At 36.5% G+C, this 21,661-nt stretch overlaps 1 protein-coding gene across 1 annotated transcript in view; it reads right to left on the bottom strand.

Moving 5' to 3' along the window:
- The window catches only part of VAV3 (vav guanine nucleotide exchange factor 3), a gene marked incomplete at both ends in the record, with an annotated part of 150,443 nt that overhangs the window by 24,578 nt on the left and 104,204 nt on the right, over positions 1 to 21,661 (bottom strand). The window contains one exon of the mRNA XM_082286879.1: positions 1,439 to 1,575. Coding sequence (XP_082143005.1) covers positions 1,439 to 1,575 — 137 coding nt within the window. The remainder of the gene's footprint in view (positions 1 to 1,438; positions 1,576 to 21,661) is intronic.

The raw sequence follows: 21,661 nt of genomic DNA, 5'->3' as shown, positions 1-21,661 counted from the left end.
TAGCTAAATTCTTTAGCATGATAATCACAAATAACCTCTAAGACAATTTCCAGTAGATTGAGTTGACAGATGCGTATGAACATGGAATAGAATCACTCCCACATGGTGACAATAATTTTGGTTTGTACTAATTATATTAGTCAGATGATTACCTTCTAGCCAGTCCTAAGTCAAGAGCAGGTTCAAATGCTTCTCCAGAACTCTAGACCTTGCAGAACCAAGTCTCACATACAAAACTACACAGGACAAGCTCTGTCAACTAACATTTGAAAATATTTATTTTTAGCAATGCAAAATACCCATGGTCTGCTAAGTAACAGGCTGGGGGGTTTTGGAGGGGAGTTGGTTTGTTTTTTGGGTTTGAAGGGTTTTTTGGGACAGGGTGAGATGGTTGGGTTACACCTATTTACATATTTTTCCAATAGATAAACGAATTCTATTGTTTATTACGCCCCCCAATTAAATGTTCAAGATGATGCAGTGACATAGGAAGAGTTCACTGATCCAGTGGTGAAAAGTTTGGAGAAGATTCAATCCTAACTGTAGCCAGAAAAACAAAAGGCAAAACAAACAAGAAAATGTATGACCTAACTTATGAAAAAGACCAGGCAGTTTTTATATTATATTCATTAGCTTACTATAGCTTTAAAGAAAAAAAGAAAATCATGAAGACAAACACAGGAACAACAATTCAAGAAGACAGATATTTTCCAGTTGTCATTCTGTTAATCTACCAGAAGTTCTATTTAGCTCTATTTCCATGTATCCAACAATACAAACAATTAATAAAGCAATCAAGAAAAATGAGACACACACTTCAATGCATTTGTTGTTACAGTGAATGCAAGTCAGCATTTTCAAAGTTTATAGTTCTCAATTAAGAAGAAATTTTAGTAATGAAAGTAGTGATGTGAATCATGTGACAGCATATCTTTGCCATCAATAGAATATACTTTTCCCATGTATATAAAAAAAAACCGTTATCCTTAACTGACTTAAGCCAGCATCACATAGTTTAGGTGTGGTTCTGTTTTGCAGAACTACTTCTCTCCCCTATAAATCTAATATTCACTAACTGGGTTTTGTCAACATAGCTCTTACTTCTGCTGTGTTACAAAACCAGAGACTGAAAATTCACAAAACTTTGCTTTTTGCATCAAACACTCTCCTTAACTCTTGTAATTTCACTAGGATTGCCACCAACGTCCTGTTCTTGCAGATTTATTCACTGGGACTTTAAGGCTGCCAGAATGAAGCTTTACCCCATATAGCAACTACTGGCAATTTAAAAGCAAAAACAGTTGTACTAGACATTTATTTGGATAAACCACAGAATTTGGTTGTTCTTCAAAAATAAAAACATTACAAGTGCAATATATCAATAAGTAGTTGATATCTGGACAAACAGAATATAGCCATTTGCTAAATGATATAGTACCTGCCAAAATAAGCTATGTGCATCTCCTCTAATGAGTTCAATAGTGTCCCCAATCTGGATATGCAATGGTGGGCCATCCTGTGCTGCTGGCTGTGGTATTCCATTGTAGTTCCGAATTACTTGCATTTTTGGTAAACCTGAAAAAAACAAACACTAAAAAAAATTAAAAACACAAACAAACAGAAAAAACCCATAAGCCAGAATCTATTTTTACTTAATGACAATCTATAGAACCTGAAAACCACAAGAGCAATCAAGCAAAGAAACACTCTGTCTTAGTAGGTACATGACTAAGGCACTAGTACTCAGTACTATACCAGGCACAACCAAATAGAAAATAATTACTTTTGAAAAATATCTCTATCCTCCTCTCTTCTTGGGGTAAAGTTGATTTCATGCCTATGGAGACTCTTCCCTGTACACATATGCATCCCTGGCTCTGCATAGGGTTCAAATATTAAGGCTATCTTTATAGTTCAAGGCAAAGACTGCAATGAATTAGTATTAAAGACACCAATATGGATAATCTCACCTGCTTTAGAACAGTATAACTGAAAACCTACGGCTGGCATGAACACGGCCACGAGAGTCAGGATCACAATTCTTTCAGGTTCCTTACAATACCTTTTTTTTTTTAATTTTTGGGTTATGACAGTACTTCTGGGTACATGTAGCAAAGCCTGGATCAACTGAAGGCTTCATTTTCAAGACAAGAACTCTAGATGCACACTAGTCCTCCCACATCAATACTGACTGCATCTACACACCTAAGCTCTGTTGGGGATTTTTTTTAAGGGACAAACCCACTTCCTGAGACACAAAGTATTTTTTTTCCCAAAGATTAGTCCATCTGCTTGCACAAAGAACTAAAGCACTGTTTACAACTACAGTTCAAGAGCCCTTCACAGACATGTATCAAATAGGGGGGCCAGGGATTTCAGTCAGAAGATAAAACTGTGGATACTGTAACACCATGTTCTTAAAACTTTAATGGCATTCTTTAAAAAAACCCCAACATTTTAAGCATTATGGACAGCTAGTGTATTGCACTCCAAGAGTATGCTCTGATATTATAAGAATACCTGAAATCAAGTGAAGCACCACCCACTCCATAACCAATATATTAAAGATTTAGAGGCTTTTAGAAAAGGATTTTTGCACTCTACTTACTGCCAAGGAAAGCATTTCATCACAACAGATCTATTTTTAATTACTCTCCCTCTATCTTTAAAAAAAAATTATATAATAATTTTCCTGGGTTTAACTAAACATGGGATTTTCAAAATCATTATCATTAAGTGAGCATATAAATTTAAAATCTTAACCAGAAAAAATTTGGTTAAGAGTTTTGTAAGAATGTGTATTAATAAGTATTGGTAGGAGTGAAAGGCTACAAAGTCAAGGTCGCTGGGCTGCCATATTTAACATGTTTCTTGCTGGATGGTCATGATTAACTTCATTCTAACAACAAAGGATCAGCAGGCCAACAAAAGACTTATTTCTGTTGCAAGATTACTACTGTAATTTAGGTGGCAATAAACACAAATATCCATTATCTTCTCTAAATTGTATGAAACATGAAAGATCACCTTCAATAATTACTACTCTCTGTATTAAAGAATGAGTGCTAATCCGAAGTGCTGATGAAACATTAAGCAAAGTAATACCAGCTGTTACATTACTCAACACAAATGACACCTTAACTTGTACTGTTTCTGCAAGTTATCTGGCATACTTAAAATGAGCACCTAATTATTAGTAAGCCATTATTCCACTCAGGCAAATACTAGACATTACTTTGCTTCTCACCTTGAAGGCTTTCCTGCTTTCAAATACTGATTCAGCATCAACAAATGCTCCATGCACTGCACAGCAAATAGAAATAATGCTGCATACAAGTGTCTAGTGAAAGCTGACAACTTTGTCCTAATGCAAGGAAACCCCCCATCAGAATACGAATTCTAGTTCGGCATATGTGATGAACAAACTGTAAGCATGTACTCATCTTAGAGACATACTTGGAAGTCAAATGCACAAAAAATTATTCACATTATAAAACCTTGTATTGGGTGATTCAGTTTATCACATTTTTAGTGTGCAGATATAATTTACTTAAAACCCCACCCTTGGATTGATCTCATCAGAATATGCTCAAGAAATAATCATGTACTTCTCAATGAAAATCCTGGTGGTTTTTTAAGATACTATAGTGCTTAAATTAGTAGTCATAAACATGAATAAGAGCACTTTTTATTTCTATTCCACTGGTAATTATGATTATTGGCATCTCTGAAAACCGGGTCAAGAGAACTATGGAAAAAAGGAAAAATTGTGCTGTGTCAACTAGCAGAATTGTTCAAAAGGTAACACAGGATTAATCCTGTTAAAACACATCATGTCTAGAATACTTGTGTATAATTCAGTATGCTTGATTCTGCAAAATCCTACAGTAATTTTGATTACAAAGTTACCTTGATACAATATTGGAAGATTTGATCTAACACCTACCTCTTGACATCACTAGAAATAATCCTATCATTTAAATAGGCTTTTGGGTTACGGCCTTAATGGAGTTTATTATCTTGCTTCAGATCCCTTCTTAAAACTTGTTTGTTGTAATGCCTACAGAAACTGCTGATTTGCTTGCTACAGCTGGTCTCTACTATGGTGACCAACAAATCCTATTTTACTACCTATTCTATCCAATTATTGTCTTTGGCCTACTTAATAGAGTTCTTTTGTGCTCAGCGTTGTCATTGCTACAAATACACACTGCCTAGCACAATGTATGTGCACTATCACCAGACTCACATAAACCAGCACCGGGAATAACAGAGATACATGGCTAGGATTCCAGTATATTAGAACAATATACAGTAACCAATGACACTGCAAGGCTGTTCTGTACTACTTTCACTCAGATGTTTAAGGAATGATACTGTGCGCCAGCTTCAAGGCCATGGATCAAAAATGCATGCATAAACAAGGAAAATGATATTTTGGTGCTAATTATTTTAGCACACGTTAGATTTGACTCAGATTCTGAAATGTACTTTATACCTCAAAGTAAAACAACTGAAGGTAAATTCACTCTCTAACAACGGGAGTGTCTGAGTCACTGAGGGCCATATTCATTTCAGTATCAATAATACCACTGATGCATACACAGCCTGTATCAAAGATATAAAAGTAGTGAATGCACAACTAATATGTTTTACTAGTTCTATGAAAATATCAAAAGGACCTATCCCTGTCATATGGTTTTAAACTTTTTTTTTTAAACAGTTTTTCCAGGAACAAAAGACTAAATGAAATCTTTGAATCAATCAATCAAAAACAAGTACATATTATTTGGAATAGCTAAATTTTCACGGGTAAATGTTCTTCTCGTAGAACTTCCCCTGTATCACCATTTAGTATGGAAAAAATAAATGGGGTACAGAACAGTTAATATATTGAGGTAAAGAGTCAAAAAGTTCCAAACAGAATGCTCAACTTCCATTTTCACCATGCAGTTACAGATTTGATTATAGTCGCTCAGAAAGAGTTTAGCAGATTAACATTGAGCTGGTGTACATTTAATTGGACAGAAACTGGTCACCCTTCACCTCCTAACAGATACAAAGGACACTGGGGTGTGATGGATCAAGACCTATCCATCGTTAACGCACCAACCATCTGGAACTATTTCTGAGTTTTTTAGCAAGCTTATCCTAAAACAAATCTGTTTGCTCCTACTGTTCATTTTAGAATTCTATTTTCTAAGCATTTGGAATTGTGCTGGCTTTGGCTGGGGTAGTTTTCTTCACAGAAGGAAGTATGAGGCTACCTATGGTTTGAATTTGTGCTGAAAATAGGGTTTGCTTGCACAATGTCAAGGCCTTTTCTGCTTCTTGTACCACCCTGCCAAGAGGCTGGGGGTGCACAAGAAGCTGGAGGGGCATGGCTGGGACAGCTAGCCCCAACTGACAAAGGGATAAGCCATTCCAAATGACATCATGCTCAGGACATAAAGTGGGGTGAAGGAGGAGGAAGGAGTTTGGAGTGATGGCACTTGTCTCCCCTAGTCACCATTATAAACAATGGAGTCTTGCTTTCCTTGGGATAGCTGAACACCTGACTGGCCCAGGAAACTGGTGAATGAATTCCATTTTTTGCTCTACTTGTGTGTGCAGCTTTTGCTTTAGCTGTTAAACTGTCTATCTCAACCCACGAGTTTTCTCACCTTAGTGTTTTGTTCCTGGCTGGGGTTAAACCACAACAAGCATCTTCTACTTTTCAGAGTAAATTAGTTCATGGCCAGCTTACATCCATCTAGAAACAGCAGCCTGCATAGTTCTTTTCCTTGTCTGCATTTATTTTCATACTACAGTTAAAGAGAGCAATCATACCCCTGTTAACCTTCATTTTGCTAGGCTAAACAAGCCAAGTTCTTTTAGCTTCCTCTCATAAGAGACCAATTCCTCTGAGGCAGCATACCAGCTGCTTTCCAGAAGTTCAGACAGGCAAGATCTAGAACACTTTCCTTTCCTATCTTGACATTTCATTTTCAATTGGCACATGGATTCCTAACAAATATATTCATTAAGAATCCTGAGGACTTTCTGTAATTCAATAATGCAGACAAGAAACAGTGGTATGTTACAGAAACATGAAATGCTTTAGAGTACAATTATGGATTATTTGTGACAGAAACAGTGTAGAATCTCTATGCATTAACAACTGAAATGTGAAATATGTTAAGCATTTAGAGACACTGCCATTGCAATGTACATAGCTGCAGTACTGATAGCATTTGACAATATGCAGAAAACTTGCAGAAACACATCTGGCACACAATGTTACTCGTTAACATGTCAAAAAGAAGGTAAAATTCCAACACAAAGGACAAGGTCAGGGTTTCATGCATGCATTATCATTAATGTTAAAAATCCCACTGGCTTCCATTGAATCAGATTTCCAAATGACAAAGTTTTTTATCAGGAAACTTTCTAATTTAAAGACACAAAAGAGCCTGGTTATTTCCAACACTGAAATCAAAAAACCAAACTTACCCAGTTATGACACCAATAAATAGCTAAAATTTACTTCACTTGAAGACAAGGAAAAAACACCAGATTCCTAGAAAAGTCTTCACAGCCTGGGCCTGGGTCACAGAGCTAACATAAATTGATGATCTAAATTGTATCTCATTAGAAAAACAGAAAGCATGATAGAGTCAAGATTTGTAAAGTGCCAATTAAGTTACATTACAGAAAAATAAAACCTTTCATAAACCATACCATTCATTTGAGTATTTCATCTCATAATTATGAGTCAAGGAAGGAGGTTACAATTTAGAATTAGCATAGTACATAATAAGTTAGAATACCCATTGTATATGAAACAAACAAAAAATGTATTCCTTATATACTTGTATTCTTTACATGAGCTCTGCATTTCTAAACAACACTGAATGACCCTCAGAGTTTCATGCAGAGATTCAAAAATGTTATTTTTTGCTAACAACATGCATAATGCATGCCCTATTATGACCTCTATCTGTCAAAATTGATTCCAGCATCTGTTCTTTCCAAGCAACACAAAACGTGGTTTACGTTTTGGGCAGGGATCATTCTAACACACGAAACAACAACACAGCATATAGGAGAGCAGGGTTCAAAGGCAAATTTGTGGATATACTTTATACTGTTAGCACAAAGATGTGAAACAACTTTGTCTGGATTAAACATCCCTTCCTAGTTAATAAGATCCCTTTCTTTTTCTCTAGGAAAAATATAGCATAGTCACCAAATATTTATAACCTGATCAAAAAAATAAAACCCAGTAATGCAATGGAATAAAGCCTCCTGACTTCATGAGGCTTTGAATCTGAAACAGAATTTTAGACTATCTGACAAGGCCAAATCCTGATGTTTCCATAATCTCAAGAAAATAACATTGCCTTTTGTATAGGAAATGACATAAAGGCTCACTAATTGTCCTTTCTTTCACCAAAAGAGCATTTTGGGTGTCTATTTGGAACCTCTGCACTTACTTTAACCCTTTCTGGTTTATATCTTTGCAGCTACAAAAATAGGGAATGCAGTTCTACTGAGAAACAAGCTGAAATTTAGTGATTGATAAGCCTTCCACAGCAAAGACCGGGAGGAATATTCCATGCAAAATCTCTGAGCAGGTACACCTCCATACATCTTCACCCTCCAACCAGGAACTGAGGGCTACATAACTCACGGCAGTGTCTCATGGGATTAAATGTCTGAACAGTGGCCCACACTGTCATGGATAATTTTAACAGCAGAAACTAGAGACACAGGCAAAGGGAAACTCATATTGAAATAAAAAATTAGTATTTACACCATGGTAAGTAAAATTAGACTGTGAAGGTTTCAGATCAAGAAGCACAACTGCAAATAATAAAGTAACAAGGAGTTAGGACAAAAAGAGCAAAGCAGATGGGTTGATAAGGACAGCAGCATGAAGAACAGGTGGAACTGTTATACCCACAATCTGAGCATCCATGACACAAAATCACCAGCTTTGACACGTTTTTTGGCACCATCATCTAGGTCCAACACTAATATTAAAAGCTAGTTAAAGAAAAGCTCTAATCTGAGCATGGGCTATAGGAAAACAAAATCTGTTGGCAGTCTCTGTACGGTCTTCCAATCAGCTCTGCTACCTTAATTGTTCAAAATCCCTGTTCACAATCCTTTTGTTGCAAAATTAACAGCAAACTTGGCTCTTCTCTCTTGCATTTATCAGGAAAGCAGCTTCCCAATTCCTCATCAGTGTCATCTATCTCCAAAACCAGTGGAAGTCAATGGCTTTGTACAGTTACTGCCAAGGCAAAACTTGTCTAGAAGGTTTTCTCAGCTGGTGAGAAAACATGAGAAAAGCAACACTACTAATCACTTAAAAAAACCCACTTACATTCAGTTTCTGAGGCGTTCTTTTAACACCTCAAAAGAGACTAGGTTGCGGTGGGGTTTTTAACTTTTAGGCCAAGTACTTATAACACAAATTACAGAACTCACTTAAGTGGAAGATGCCAGCACAGTCTATTAAGTGCACCCTTCAGAGTGTCAATGATTTAAATAATTACTCTCAAGTCATTATTTTTGTATGTCATTCTAATTAGAAGTTCTAATTTTAGGTATTGCTTTTAAGCCTTACATTCATAAAATCATAGAATGGGCTGAGTTGGAAGGAGCTTTAATGATTATCTCATTTCAACGTTCCTGCCACGTACAGAGGCACTTTTCATTGTACCACGTTGCTCAAAGCCCCATCCAACCCAGCCTTGAACACTTCCAGGGATGGGGCATCCACAGCTTCTCTAAGCAACCTGTACCAGTGCCTCCCTACCCTCACAGTAAAGAGCTGTTAGCTGCTTCCTAACTACACCTTCTCCCTTTTGGTTTAAAGGTAAGATGGCTGAAACACTGACAGTGCCTGAGACTCAGGAATATTCCACTTGTCTTCTCTTTAACTGCTTTGCCTTTGAGTACTGTTCAATTCAGTCTCACTATCTGTCGTATGATTAACCACAACTCTGGAGTTTGCCACTTGACTCAACTTTGAAGTCAAAGAACTACACAAGGCTGATTATTAAAACGTTTATCAGCTACCGTGAGCCGTAACTGTTACATTTTTTTCTTAGAGAAGTAAAGCAGTCCTTTCCTCCACAAACAGAGAGCTCACAAGCAGTGGGGCAATATGGGGGAAAGGATGCAGGGAGGTACAAAATAATCTTCACTGTCTCAAAATTCCGATGACAAATATGTAATGCACTCCAAAACACATCTGATAAACAATCATATTTCTCTTCCATCAAAATGGGGAACTTAAAGACTGTCATCCTCCAGAACGTATACAACTAGGGGAAAAAAAAATCTTTTTTTTCCACAGTCCTAGCCCTGCTTTCTGTCACTGTCCTCTCTTCCAACAACCATTTCCTTCTCAAAAACCTTACTGGAACAGGATTTGGGGTTCCCTCAGTCTTTTACTGTCAAATCTATAGTTTTTCAAAGATTCAATTTTTCTACTGTTTCTCCTTAATGCTGCATATATAAACTGTATTCTTGGCAGAGACCTCTGCAAAAATGGTCAACCATCAACCAAAATGAAGATGTGTGGGAGGAAAAAATCTGTCTGCTAACAGTCTGATCAACAACTTGTTATGAGAAACAGCAAAACCCCACAGCTCAGGAAGTCCTTGTGCTTCCCCGGGTTTTGTAAATCTGATCATTAGCAAAAAGCCCCCAGATACGTGACTGTATCTCCATTTTCCAGTTAATATCCAGACAAAACTTGGAACTACATTGCAGATCATAGCAGGAGTTCATTACAAGGAAAACAAACAAGTCTAGCAATGTAATTCAATTTACAAGGTTGCATTTTTGAAACTGTATGAGTTCTAATATATTTCTACACATTTGTTTTTATATTACAGCAGTTTTGCTGCTTAAAGACCAATGTGCAGACAAATGGGCATCTTCCCCTGCTCTGAACATCAGTATGCGACTTCACCCAAATGCTTTTGTCAGCAAAGATTTTTTGATGATAACTATGATTAGTGACAATGTGAGCAGCATTAATAAAATTAACAGCATGGGAACATGGACATTCACTGAGGTGAACAGTCCCCTCTCAGTTAGGAGCTTTAAGTTTTCAGGTCTTCCAAGGCAAGGTCAGCTTAGTGCTCCTATAAATAAAGCACCTATTTTGACCAGAAATAAGAAATTTAGCAAAGAAAATCCAAAATCCAAACTAAGTTTCAGAATTTTTTTTTTTTTATTTAAAAAATTAACTCCAACAGAAGGCATTTTCTTACTTCACCCTTAAGCAGGGGCATTTGGCACCTTGTGACACTCAAATTTTAAGGAGCCTGGAAACTCACCTCTGTGCCAGAAAAAAAAACTGGCACTACAAAAATGCTTCTGAAGAGCCATGTTTTTAAACTTCAGAAGAGAAAGTCACAAGGGCTGCCTTTTGGGAAAGGAATGACCCTATTCTTATTTAAACAACCCATGACCATTCGTCTCTCATGACCTTAACTGGTGGTTCTGCTCATAACTCTCACAGATTCACTCCTGAGGTTTAAATTAATTTTTGTGTCTCAAAACAGAAGGAAAAGAAAATGCAAAGATTTTGGGAAGTCAGGTGACAAAATGCTGCAACAGAAAAGAAATACAAAAATTAGTCAAGTACACTGCTGAAAGAAACTACAAATGCCAACCGAATCCCATTTGCACAACAAACTTTTCCACAAGCATCTTAGGCATCTTTCAAACACTCAGTCCTCCCCTATAATACATACATTTGTCTTTGTAGATCCACATTAATTCAGAAAACCTGAACATGCCCTAGATTGATAACTGCAGATTGCAAATGCAAGAAAGTATGTCTAAAATCACAGAAATTTCTTGCGCAATTCCAAAATCATGTCTTAGTTTTTATACTCAAACTCGGGTAATTTCTCAAAAGAGGAGGACTCTCTCCATGACTACACTGAAAGAAATCAGAGAGCTAACAAAGTCACTGACCTCCTAATCGTCATTGCCACATACCTTTTGTGATTAATTAAGAGTGAAAACTATTTTTCTTTCACTGACAGACAAAGTTTGCCTTTCACAGCAGGTTTTCCTCCAAACAAGTGTTAAGGATAAGCTCTTGTAGAGTTTTAACTTCAAATGTTTATTAAGGCAAGTACTCCTTACTTGGAGTGACACAGACAGCTATCCTTATAAGAGTAAGGAATTTTGGAATTGCCTGGATTGAAAAGTCTCAGCACTTCGAACAAGCATTAGAAATGGCTGAGTGCTAAATGTTTCATGGGAATAAACAAGGAATAATCAGGTTCAAAAACACAGTTTTCATTTTTTTTGAAAAAATAATGAAATTTCATCATTTCAATGTAGTCCAAGAGGAGAATTAGGGATATAAACTTTAAAAATCACGTTGCCTCAAATGTAAGAAGCTTTTTTTTTTTTTATATTAAGCAAAATGGAGTTTTGGCATATGAATTAAAAAGTGTGGTACATGTGGTGCTGCTTTTTATAAAAGCCCATGGTATGAAGATTAACCAGTGTTAATTATCACATCTTTTAATGTGATGCCATAGACAGGCATGGCATTCTAATTCACATATTTGTTCAAACATGTACCTGCCCTGAGGAGCCAACAACTTGCACTGGGCAGATACTACAGATGAGCTATGAAGGTATGTCCAGACAGTAGATTATGTGCAGCAAAAGCCTCTGAAAAAATGGGACGAATCTTGCAATACAGAAGTCCATTATTCCACAGAAGTAATTATTTTGAGCTGTACTTTAAATACTAACTTCCTCATGCCCAGGGATAATTCTGCAGCAAGCAGTAAGAGAAAAAAGGCTTGGAAACAGGAAATTCCACTTTGGAAATGGAATTTAATACTGCAAAATGTCATGAATCTTGTAAAGGACCTAGACATTTTTTCTAGTGTAGAGAACTCACAGATGGAGTAAGTTTAAAAGCAACATATAAGCCATGCAAATACATACCTATGCCACCTAGAATCTTTCACAGGTATCAAATTTAAAAACACAGGTTGCTGAAAATGTGCTGACATTTTATTCATCAAGAATTGCAAAAATAAAAATTCAATTATATTTCATGCAATTTCTTTGGTGTTCAGTATTGACTAATAGCATCTGCCTCTAAGACAAAAGGCCTCAGTTTCCATTTCTGTTACTTACAAGAATGAAATTCTCTGGCATGAGAAGCATTTTAAATTATTACATAGTGCGAAAGGGAAGTGGCTGAGGCCTGGCAAAGCAGTCAGGTCCCAGCACATGACAAATCATTTCGCCTGCACGCACCCTCTTCATAATGCTAACATAATCCTTCAGCTTTTCAAGTTAAACACTCTTATGATCTTACTCTTCAAGCAATTTTTCTTCTTTGTGGCACCTACCCTGACTACAGCAGAAACCTCTTTTACTTCTTAACTGATAGTTCTTAGCACACATGCAAAAAAATTTCAGGCCTTACAGATCTTTGCATGCAAGCATCAGTAGATAAATGTTGCCAAGAATTACGACATTATATTAAAGCAATGAAAAGACATTGTTGTTTTGGCTAAAACAAACCTGTTCCCAAAAAATATGCCTACTTATTTCTGGTCTCTATAGACTGCAGCAAATAAATTATTTTCTTCAAGGAAAGAGAACAGAACTTGTTTTCATTACAAAGTATTTGTGCTATAATAGTCAAAAAGGATGAATACGTATTTCACTGTTAACACCACAATGCAGTTAAAATTGTTTATCCCTAAATAGTATATACTATTTATATATTGTTTTTATGTTGCACATTTTGCATATGTGAAGTATTGGCAATCTATGAAAATAAATTCCAGAAAATAAAAAATACATCATATTTTGTGATACCTCCAGCTTTCCCATGAATTTGTAGTATCCCTAGCCTCAATCAGCTGATATACCCAAAGGCATTGAGACTACAATGTAAATATCCAGTGAGTGTAAAAATATATATCTTACATAAGTTTTTTACTGTCTTCATTTATGTTAGCCTTTCTTTTCTAGCACAACTAGCATATGAAAAATTATATACTATTCTGATATACTGTTTCTGCATACTCCCTTTTTATCAAAGGAAAGTATTTTCAATTTTTAGTAAAAATTTTCAAAATAGTTTACAAATTTAAGTAGATTAATTTTCTATCTCTACATATAAGTAAGTCCTTAACTTGAAGACTGCTTACATGATGAATAAATAATAAGCCGTAAAAGGGTCTTCCTTTAAAGGCAAAAATGAAAACATACAATAAAATGATCCATCTCTTGACCGCTGTTGCAAAATCAAGACACTATTGGTAAATTATCATATGCAATAAAGATGGGAATCAAGTTTAGCCCCCGTCAAGATGTCAATGCTGCCATAATAATCATTCTCCATCTTACATATTTTTGCTTCTTTCCCTCCCTGTCAAGGAAACTCTCATATATTCATCTGCACAATAGTGAAGATTCTCCTTCTACTTTCTGTTTCCAGTCTGAATGTGGATTATATACTCCAGCAAAGTGTGAGATTTGTTAAGACAGAAACCACACCTGAAAGCAATAAAGTATATGAGTTGATATCCCATTTAAGTCTGGATGACTTATCTCACTTATCTCCTCACTGCGGCTGCCACCGCTGCCTCCTGTGACCAGTTTGCCATTATCTCACTGAAGTTACTTAGCCTGTGACCAGGTGATCCATAGATTCAAAAGAAAGGCAGTAAGGGAACACCTTAGTGGGAAAAAGCACCACACCTTGTGGCAACAGCCTGTAGTTACATCAAAGAATCATCCAGAGATCAAACTGACACCAGCAGAACACCCAGACTTTCTCCCGCAATACTGCCCTGACAAAGAACACACCTTAGACACTTAAATCCCAGCATCAGCTCTTTGAGCCTGGTTGATCATTCAGTGTTTCTCAGGTGCCTAAGCCTTGTGCAGAGCAACATACAATTTCAGGGTTTAAATCAATACCACAAGAAACAAATAACAAAACCAGCACACAATGCACAGGAGCAGTCAGAGCTTTAAGTCCCCATCATTAAGCCTCATACTCTTTTCCTATTCAGCCTTTCTTGTTCCCATGATAAAGCAAACAAGGGGAAGGTGAAAATTATAAGGCAACCTGTATGGTCTTCTGTAAAGAAGATTTTTTTTTTTTTTTAAACGTTGTAGAAGATATACCAGCATTAAGTGAATTCCAGTGTACTAAAATGATCCCTGCCAGTCACAAGAAGACTGCTACTGCCAGGAGTGTGACGTTGCTCTGGAAGGAAAGCTGTGATCCATACATGCAGCTTTTGTGGTATCATATTTCATGCTATTTGTTGCTGTCAAATCCAATTAAGGAAAAAGGCCAAGAAGAGTAAACATCATGCTTTATTGTCTGAAATAAAAGATAGTGCCTCACGCTCTCCCCTCTCCCACATTCCCTATTCCAAACAGGCTGGTTAAAGAATAACCTCTAAGGTTAACGGACTGAGGCACCTTCTCAAGGTATCAGATAATGAAGTTACTTTTTAATTCCCTGTTGCACACTAAAGCTTAAGAAACACAAGTTATGAGAAGTGCAAGACTGAACATGTCTTCTATTTATTTGCAGGTCAGCAAGAACAGCAAAGAGGGCTGAACTCCAACTTCTTTCACTTAATGCCTCAGAAAAGTACTTTACCTTTGCTCCTGGATAAACCACAGCGAAGGGTGACAACTGAATAAATTAATTCTACTGAAAAATCCACCGGATCAGGTTTTATAATGTCACTACTTGAAAATACTAAGTACCAAAAATTCAAACATTACATCGCTGAGCTGTTAATTATGATCTGCAAGATATTTCTTAAAACAACTCAGTACCATAGAAATAGGTAGTTATATGTGAAGTTGTAATAAGTAGACATCTCAACACAAATATCAGACAGCTGTACAAGGCAGACTGGTATAGCCTACAGAAACAGAATTTAAAAGTATATGGATAAACAGTATAAAGACTACAAATACTTTCTAAGAACAAGTCAGGGACATTGTTTAGAGCTCTTTAAAGCAAACAATGAAGAAGCAAGATTGTATACTAATGTGGATTAGCAAAATAATTTTAACAGGACTCACAACAAGGCTGTCTTCCAGCTTACATGATATAAGAGGAAAAGTTTCCCCCTGCCCCCAATAAACAAACAACAAAAGGACAGGAAATAAAAGGTTGGAACAACAGTATTTTTTTCAAATAGAAGGGGATGTACAAAAGGGTCAACCAAAGGAATCCGTGTTTGGCCCTCCCTTGTTCCAAAAATTAATAAGTATAATTAAAATGGGAGTAAGAGTGGATTAAGTCTTGTAGAAGATGCAAAAGCATTTCTTTAATAAGAACACTACTTGCAAAGGACTGAAGGAAGATTTCATGAACAATAGGATACAAAATCAGAGAGTAACTCTGGCTGGAAGGATCTTTGGTGGCCATTTGGTCATACCTTCATGAAAGACTTAAAGCAACAAATGGATTAATAATTATACACAGTGATGAAGTGTGAAACAGCTGTCCCCACAGAGACAACAGATCTCAGAGGAATTGCTAAGTATTTTTTACAATCAGTCCTTTAATATTATATCTAATTCTGCTCTATACCAACACTAAGAAATTTCTTCTAGCAGACACAAAACTAGAAAGACTGACTACTCTTGGACCTAGAAGCATGCAAACAAGCAAAAAGGATGATCAGACATACAGAAGAGCTTCTGTATCAGAAGGATTAAGGAGATAACAGCTCTTCAAGCTAGAGGAAACATGACCCAAGGGGATATGACAGAGACAACCCATGAGTGGCGTAACAGCGACCAGAGAAAAAGTACTCATTATTTCCTTATTTATTATTCATTTTCTTGAGCCAAAAAAATATAGGTGTCAAAGTAATAGGTAGCAGGTTAAAAGCAAACAAAAAGATGTGCTTTATTCACACAACTAATCATGAGAGTGACAGTTAAAGGATGTTGTGAGGATTTTAGACTGGTTTAAAAAGTGATAATGAAAATACGTGGATGGAAAATTAAGAGCTAAGAAATGAAACCACAAGGTACAGCAGGAAGTACCACACCACCTTACCCCAAATTCTATCCTTCAGCATCCATTTAATTGGCTACTCTTGGAGGGATCCCAGGCTAGCTTGGCTTGCAGCCCAACTCAGCCTCATTTTTCTCTTCTCTGGGAATCTCAAAGTGGTGAGCAGATTAAAAACTCTCCAAAAGCAGCATCAGTTTCTCAGGCTCTTGCCTCTGGCCTCTTCTATCAAGCTTTAAAACCTTCCTCAGGCAAAAGGCAGAGGCAGCTCTGGGAGCTTCTCTTGTGTGAATTTTCAGCAGTCTTTTTTCTCCCATGGGATGGCTGCTTTCAATTTTACAATGTTTCCCAAATTCTTTGTGTGAGAATTACTTTGAAGTAGTGATCAAATACTGGTTTAGTTAAATGAGTGAGCCACAAAAAAAGAAACCATATGCTTTTGAGTACTGTTAAAATTCAGTTACTTTTGACTATTTTTAATCATTCATTGCCTTATTATCTTTGTTTTGCCTTCTGAGAATTAAAATACCCTGAAGATTAAAATCAGATATGAAAATAGATGGGTAAATGCAATATTCCTCCTAAAGATGAGTAACAGACTTTTAAGTCCCAATAAACTTCAGCAAAATACCAAGCAATTCCTTCCACTTGCCATGGTAAGTAAAGGCAACTTCTGGCCATATAGCTGCTGGCACATGCCTCTTTTTTTTTTTTTTTTAATAGTGCTGTACTACTTGTGTGTGTGTTTAAAACACAAAACAGTGAATTTTTTTGTTTTATTGATCATACTTGTATGCCCATTTTGCCTACTTCTACCTTACCTTATCCTTTCTCTGGCTGACAACTTCCTTGCAGTTATCTCCAAACAATGATGCTTAAACAGTTGAGGGTGAGTGCTTTTATGCAGAAAAAGAGAAAGACACTGAAGGATTTTTAACCCACCTCAGCTTAAAAATTATGTCAACATATGGCTAAGCATGTATTGAACATCATCACTTCTCTAAGAAAAAATAAAATGTTAATTGCTTAAGATATAGAGACAGTCCCAAAAAATATATCCAATAAGACAAGAGTTTAAATTACTCAACTACAAATTAATCTTGCAATCCAACCAGACAAGGATGAAAGAGTTTGACAAAATAAATACATTTCACCCTTTGGCATCTGGGTCTTCTGATGTTTAATTAAAAGAAAAGGCTAAAGGCTATGTTCTTCTCTGAATGTTAGCTTACTGCTGAGATGCCAAGGGGACAGGCACTTTTCAAATACCTCTCCCCAACAGGAATGTAAAAATAGTTTTAATTTAAAATAAAACAACCCAAATAAAAATCATTAAACTGCATTTGAAATGCTTCATTGGAAGACAAAACCCTGCTTCGCCTTCCAGAAACGCATTAGTGGAAAACTTCTTGGTGCAAAACATTAGACATGTCTTTTCTTGTAACACAACCAAGATGAACTCATTATTTTGTGAAGCACTTAAGGGGGGGGGGGGGAGGCAAAGATCTTGAATGTAGTATGTATTTTTAATAAATATGTGAGATAAATTAATTTGATTTCACAAAGTAGGTCACACAGTTCAGTGCATCTGTAAATTCACTGCTGCTGAGGCCCAGCTGAGAGAAGTTGTCCCATGACGTGGGACCACAAAGAAATTCACGGACTCAGGTCTCAAGCGCCAACCCCATCCCAACCACCTGATGTAAAACATGTTCAAACATGTCTATCAACACCAAGAGATGGTCAGGTTAGAGCTGCAATCCAAGTGCTTTGAAGGACTTCAAAATCTTCAGGATTACACACCATGTCAGTAAGCAGCATCACAACTATCCTGCCAGGGAGTGTTCTCTTTGCAGAGTGTGCTCCCAGCTGCCCTGTTAAACCCATTCTGACCTGAAACTCCTCTGCTCCACCATGATTCCAAGAGACATGTACTGGGTACATTACAGGTACCTTGAGCAAAGTGTCTAGATGATGTGTAGAAAAGGAAGAGGTATTCCTAGCTGAATAAAACCCAGCCAAAAGTTAAACATGCGTCACATACATATAAAATCAAAGCTCATTTTCAGTTCTGTAGTTTGCTCAAAACATTACCATGCAGAGAAGTCTTAAGCTCCTTAGCAAATCTAGTGCTCCACAAACATTATAAAAGATCTCAAACTTCATCAAATAACTATTTCTTCACTAGAGGAAGTTTTATGAAACATTTCTCTTTGCCCCAGTATTCCTTCTGGCTTTCCTCAATTTAATTTACAGTCAGTTGCTTCTCCACGTACACACTTTAATGGCCAGCCATTAAAACACACTGTTATGTTCCAGGTTAACAGTATCTAAAACTGAAAATAATGTCATGCACATATTCTAGTACTTGAGGGATTGCTATTTATTCCTACACTTTATTTACAGGAAATATAATTAAATAACAGTATTAAATGTATCAGAAAAACACCTATCAATGTATTTCTTGATTCTATACACAGGAATTCCTTTACCAAAGCAAAAAGATGCTACTTGGTCTAATCCATCTTGATAAAGACAATCCTAATAAGGAGATACTATCAATGACATCAGTCAACTCCTCATTAAATATTGGGGGCTTGTTTAATGCTTTTTTTTTGGTACACCTTTTTCTGTGGCTTAAAACCAAGATAAATTCTTGTTCTCAACACTGATACTGACAGCCAGTTAGCACTGGGCAGCTAGAATCCCCGGTAGCTGCTGCCACTGTTGAAGTGGAGAAATAAATTCCTGAATGCCTGTTTTCAGCACTGGGCTTCATGCTGCAGAAGGTTATCTTTTCTCATCCATGGAACTGGGTATTCTCTATACTGGGCTGAATGAGAAAGACAACAGTCAATCAGGACTACTGAGGACATGCCTGTATAGCTCAATAAAACAAGAAAATGAGTGACAACGCTTCAAACTCTCAGTTAAAGAGTACTTCTATCTAGAACAACTTGGCAAAGAATTATCTGCTGGTTAGGATATCCCAGCATTTGAGTTTGAGCCAGATTTTGCTTTTGGCTGGGCATACAGTTGGAGTGGCACTAAAATGGAAATCAGAGTTAGACTTGTGTATTATAGAGCACACTGTGTCAAAATCTGTTGAACTATCTCACAGTCTAGCATGCTTCATTCTTAACTGAAAAGAAAATTTAAACTGCCAATATGACACTATCACTTAATTTTTACTCTAAAGACAAGATGCAAACACTACACTACACAAACACCTGAATATTGTTCCACTGCTTAGTAATCACATACACATATAACAATGACACAACCTAGTTAAAAGATTCCAAACCCCAATTTTAACAAAATATGAAGCACAAAAGTAACTTATTTCCCCCTATAGCTAATGAAATAAACATATCTCCAGTATTGTACTTCTCCCTACACTGTTGTTGTTGTTTGTTTAATGCATATACTTCAGGCCATAAACCCAGTGACTCTCTTCAGATCCTGGGGCTTTTTTTATAATTTGTGTAAAACCAGTATTAGAGGATTCATAAAGCAAGTTTTGACCAGACACCAGGCAGAAATACAAATACCTCTTTTTAAAATTATTATTTGAAATTTGAAGTTTTGAGCTGAAAAATACATAGCCCAAGCTACTGCACTGTATACGTTACTTACTAGTATTGTGTCCCTCCATCCCTAAAAAGCCAGACAATATTTTATTTTCTGTGAAGGGAAAAGACATATTGGTTCTGGCCCTCGGTTCAGAACTGAGGTTTTCTAATCTTTAATCCTTGCTTGTCAAGAAATCAGCTATTTAAGAAGTCAGCAGCTATTTAAGATGCTCAGTAGCGATCTTTCACAGAGCAGATTTTGAGTTTAATCTACAATGAATCTTGACTATAAGGCTTCTAGTGTTCTATTTTTACCAAGTTTATCCTTCTGATACAAAATACACTTTCACACTTCTAGAGATTAAAATTCTGATGTTTATATTAGCAGAAGTGTTTAGGGTAAAACCAGTTTCAAAAACACTAAGCTGTGAATCTATCACATTTAGACTCTTTATACTGTAAAAAAAAGACAGCAAATATACACTGTACTATTTCAATAGCTGAGAAAGACAGTAATTTTTACTCATATTAAAATACAAAATTATTTCCATTAAAAACATTGGTCAGTCTGCATCATCCTTTTCAGGATTCACACAATAAAAATTTGTATTTATGAATACACATAATTTGTCATTTAGGCCAATTGTGTAAATCCCATGCTTAAACATATTCCCTACACAAGAATAAAACATCCTATAATTATCACTTCACATGCCCATTCTATGCAAAAACTGACACCAGTCTTATCAGTTTTTAAATGTATTTAAACAGAATCATGTTGTTCTACAGTCACATGCAAGCTGTAGACCAAATTTTCCCTGGATTTATTGCTGCAGGTGTATTCACCGGTTCATTCTGTCAGTGGCTTTTATTATCTCCTGCTTAATTCAAATAAAGGTTATTTAAAACCTGTCCCACTAAAACTCAGTAGATGAAGCAATTCAGAAGGCTCTCTGCAAATGGACTGCAGGCTGAAGGCCTAGTGCACAGCATAAAGACGAAGCCATATTTTTTATGATTTCCAGTTCTTTCTTCATTTGTACAGTTTCTGCACACATTTCTTTTTGCAAACGTTTTTCTCATGACTGCTTTCATTTCATAGGGATTTTGCTGCCTCACTATCTATTAATCATTTTTCCTTCTACCCTTCTTTCTTATTCAAAACAAAGCAAATCTCGAGGAGAAAACTGTCACTGTCAAAACTTTTAACCCAACTTCAAAGAAAAAAGAAAGAAAAAGCCATAAACCAACTTATTCCTTTTAGGGTACTTCAGCTAGATAAGTTCCTTCATCAATGAGCTTTACCAGCAGAAAACAAGATATTTTAATCCAGTATCCTTCCACTGTTTTGTTTAGACCATCCTTCACTTGCACTACTTCTCATCAAATTTAAATGATTTTTCATTCTGGGCTAAGCTGCGTCAGCAAAAGTTAAATTTGACTCTAAGCATAAAAAGAGAAGCACAGCGCATTAACTTGACCATGCTATTCATTATTCTTTATTAAAATAGCCAAAGACAGACATAACAGAACAATCTCGACAAGCTGCAACCCAAAATATTTGTTTTTACTGGTGATATCAAACTCCATCAATGTTTAGTCACTGCAGGTGCTGGTTATGGATTCACAGCAAATGTCTGCTTCCTAACGTAGCACCCATGCTTCAGCACCATCACATGCATCACTGGCATATGACTGCCCAGACAAAGCAGTCTGGGCAGTCAATCTTTTGGCTACCTCCCTCAGCAAAAAGAGCATCCTGGTGCTCAGACTCTTCAGAACTTTCCATGCCAGTGCACTTGAAAAGCTCTGAGGATCAATGCAGTAATGTATGCCTGACATAACTGATCTCTCACAAGCGCTGCCCTCTGGATAACATCTGTCTCTCAAGGCAATGTGCAATGTGATGAACACTAATACTTAAATTATGCAAAACAGATGCCAAGAGTTTACCAAAGACATTCATGTCTTTAAAAGTTATACCCACCAAGTTAGAGGAGGACACAGAATGCCTATCCTGACAAAATGCAAAACA

The sequence above is a fragment of the Coloeus monedula genome (assembly GCF_965178545.1).
Source record: "Coloeus monedula genome assembly, chromosome: 9".
NCBI classification, from domain to species: Eukaryota; Metazoa; Chordata; class Aves; order Passeriformes; family Corvidae; genus Coloeus; species Coloeus monedula.
The sequence above is the reverse complement of the archived record's forward strand: the minus strand, read 5'-3'. Positions and strand labels throughout refer to the sequence as shown.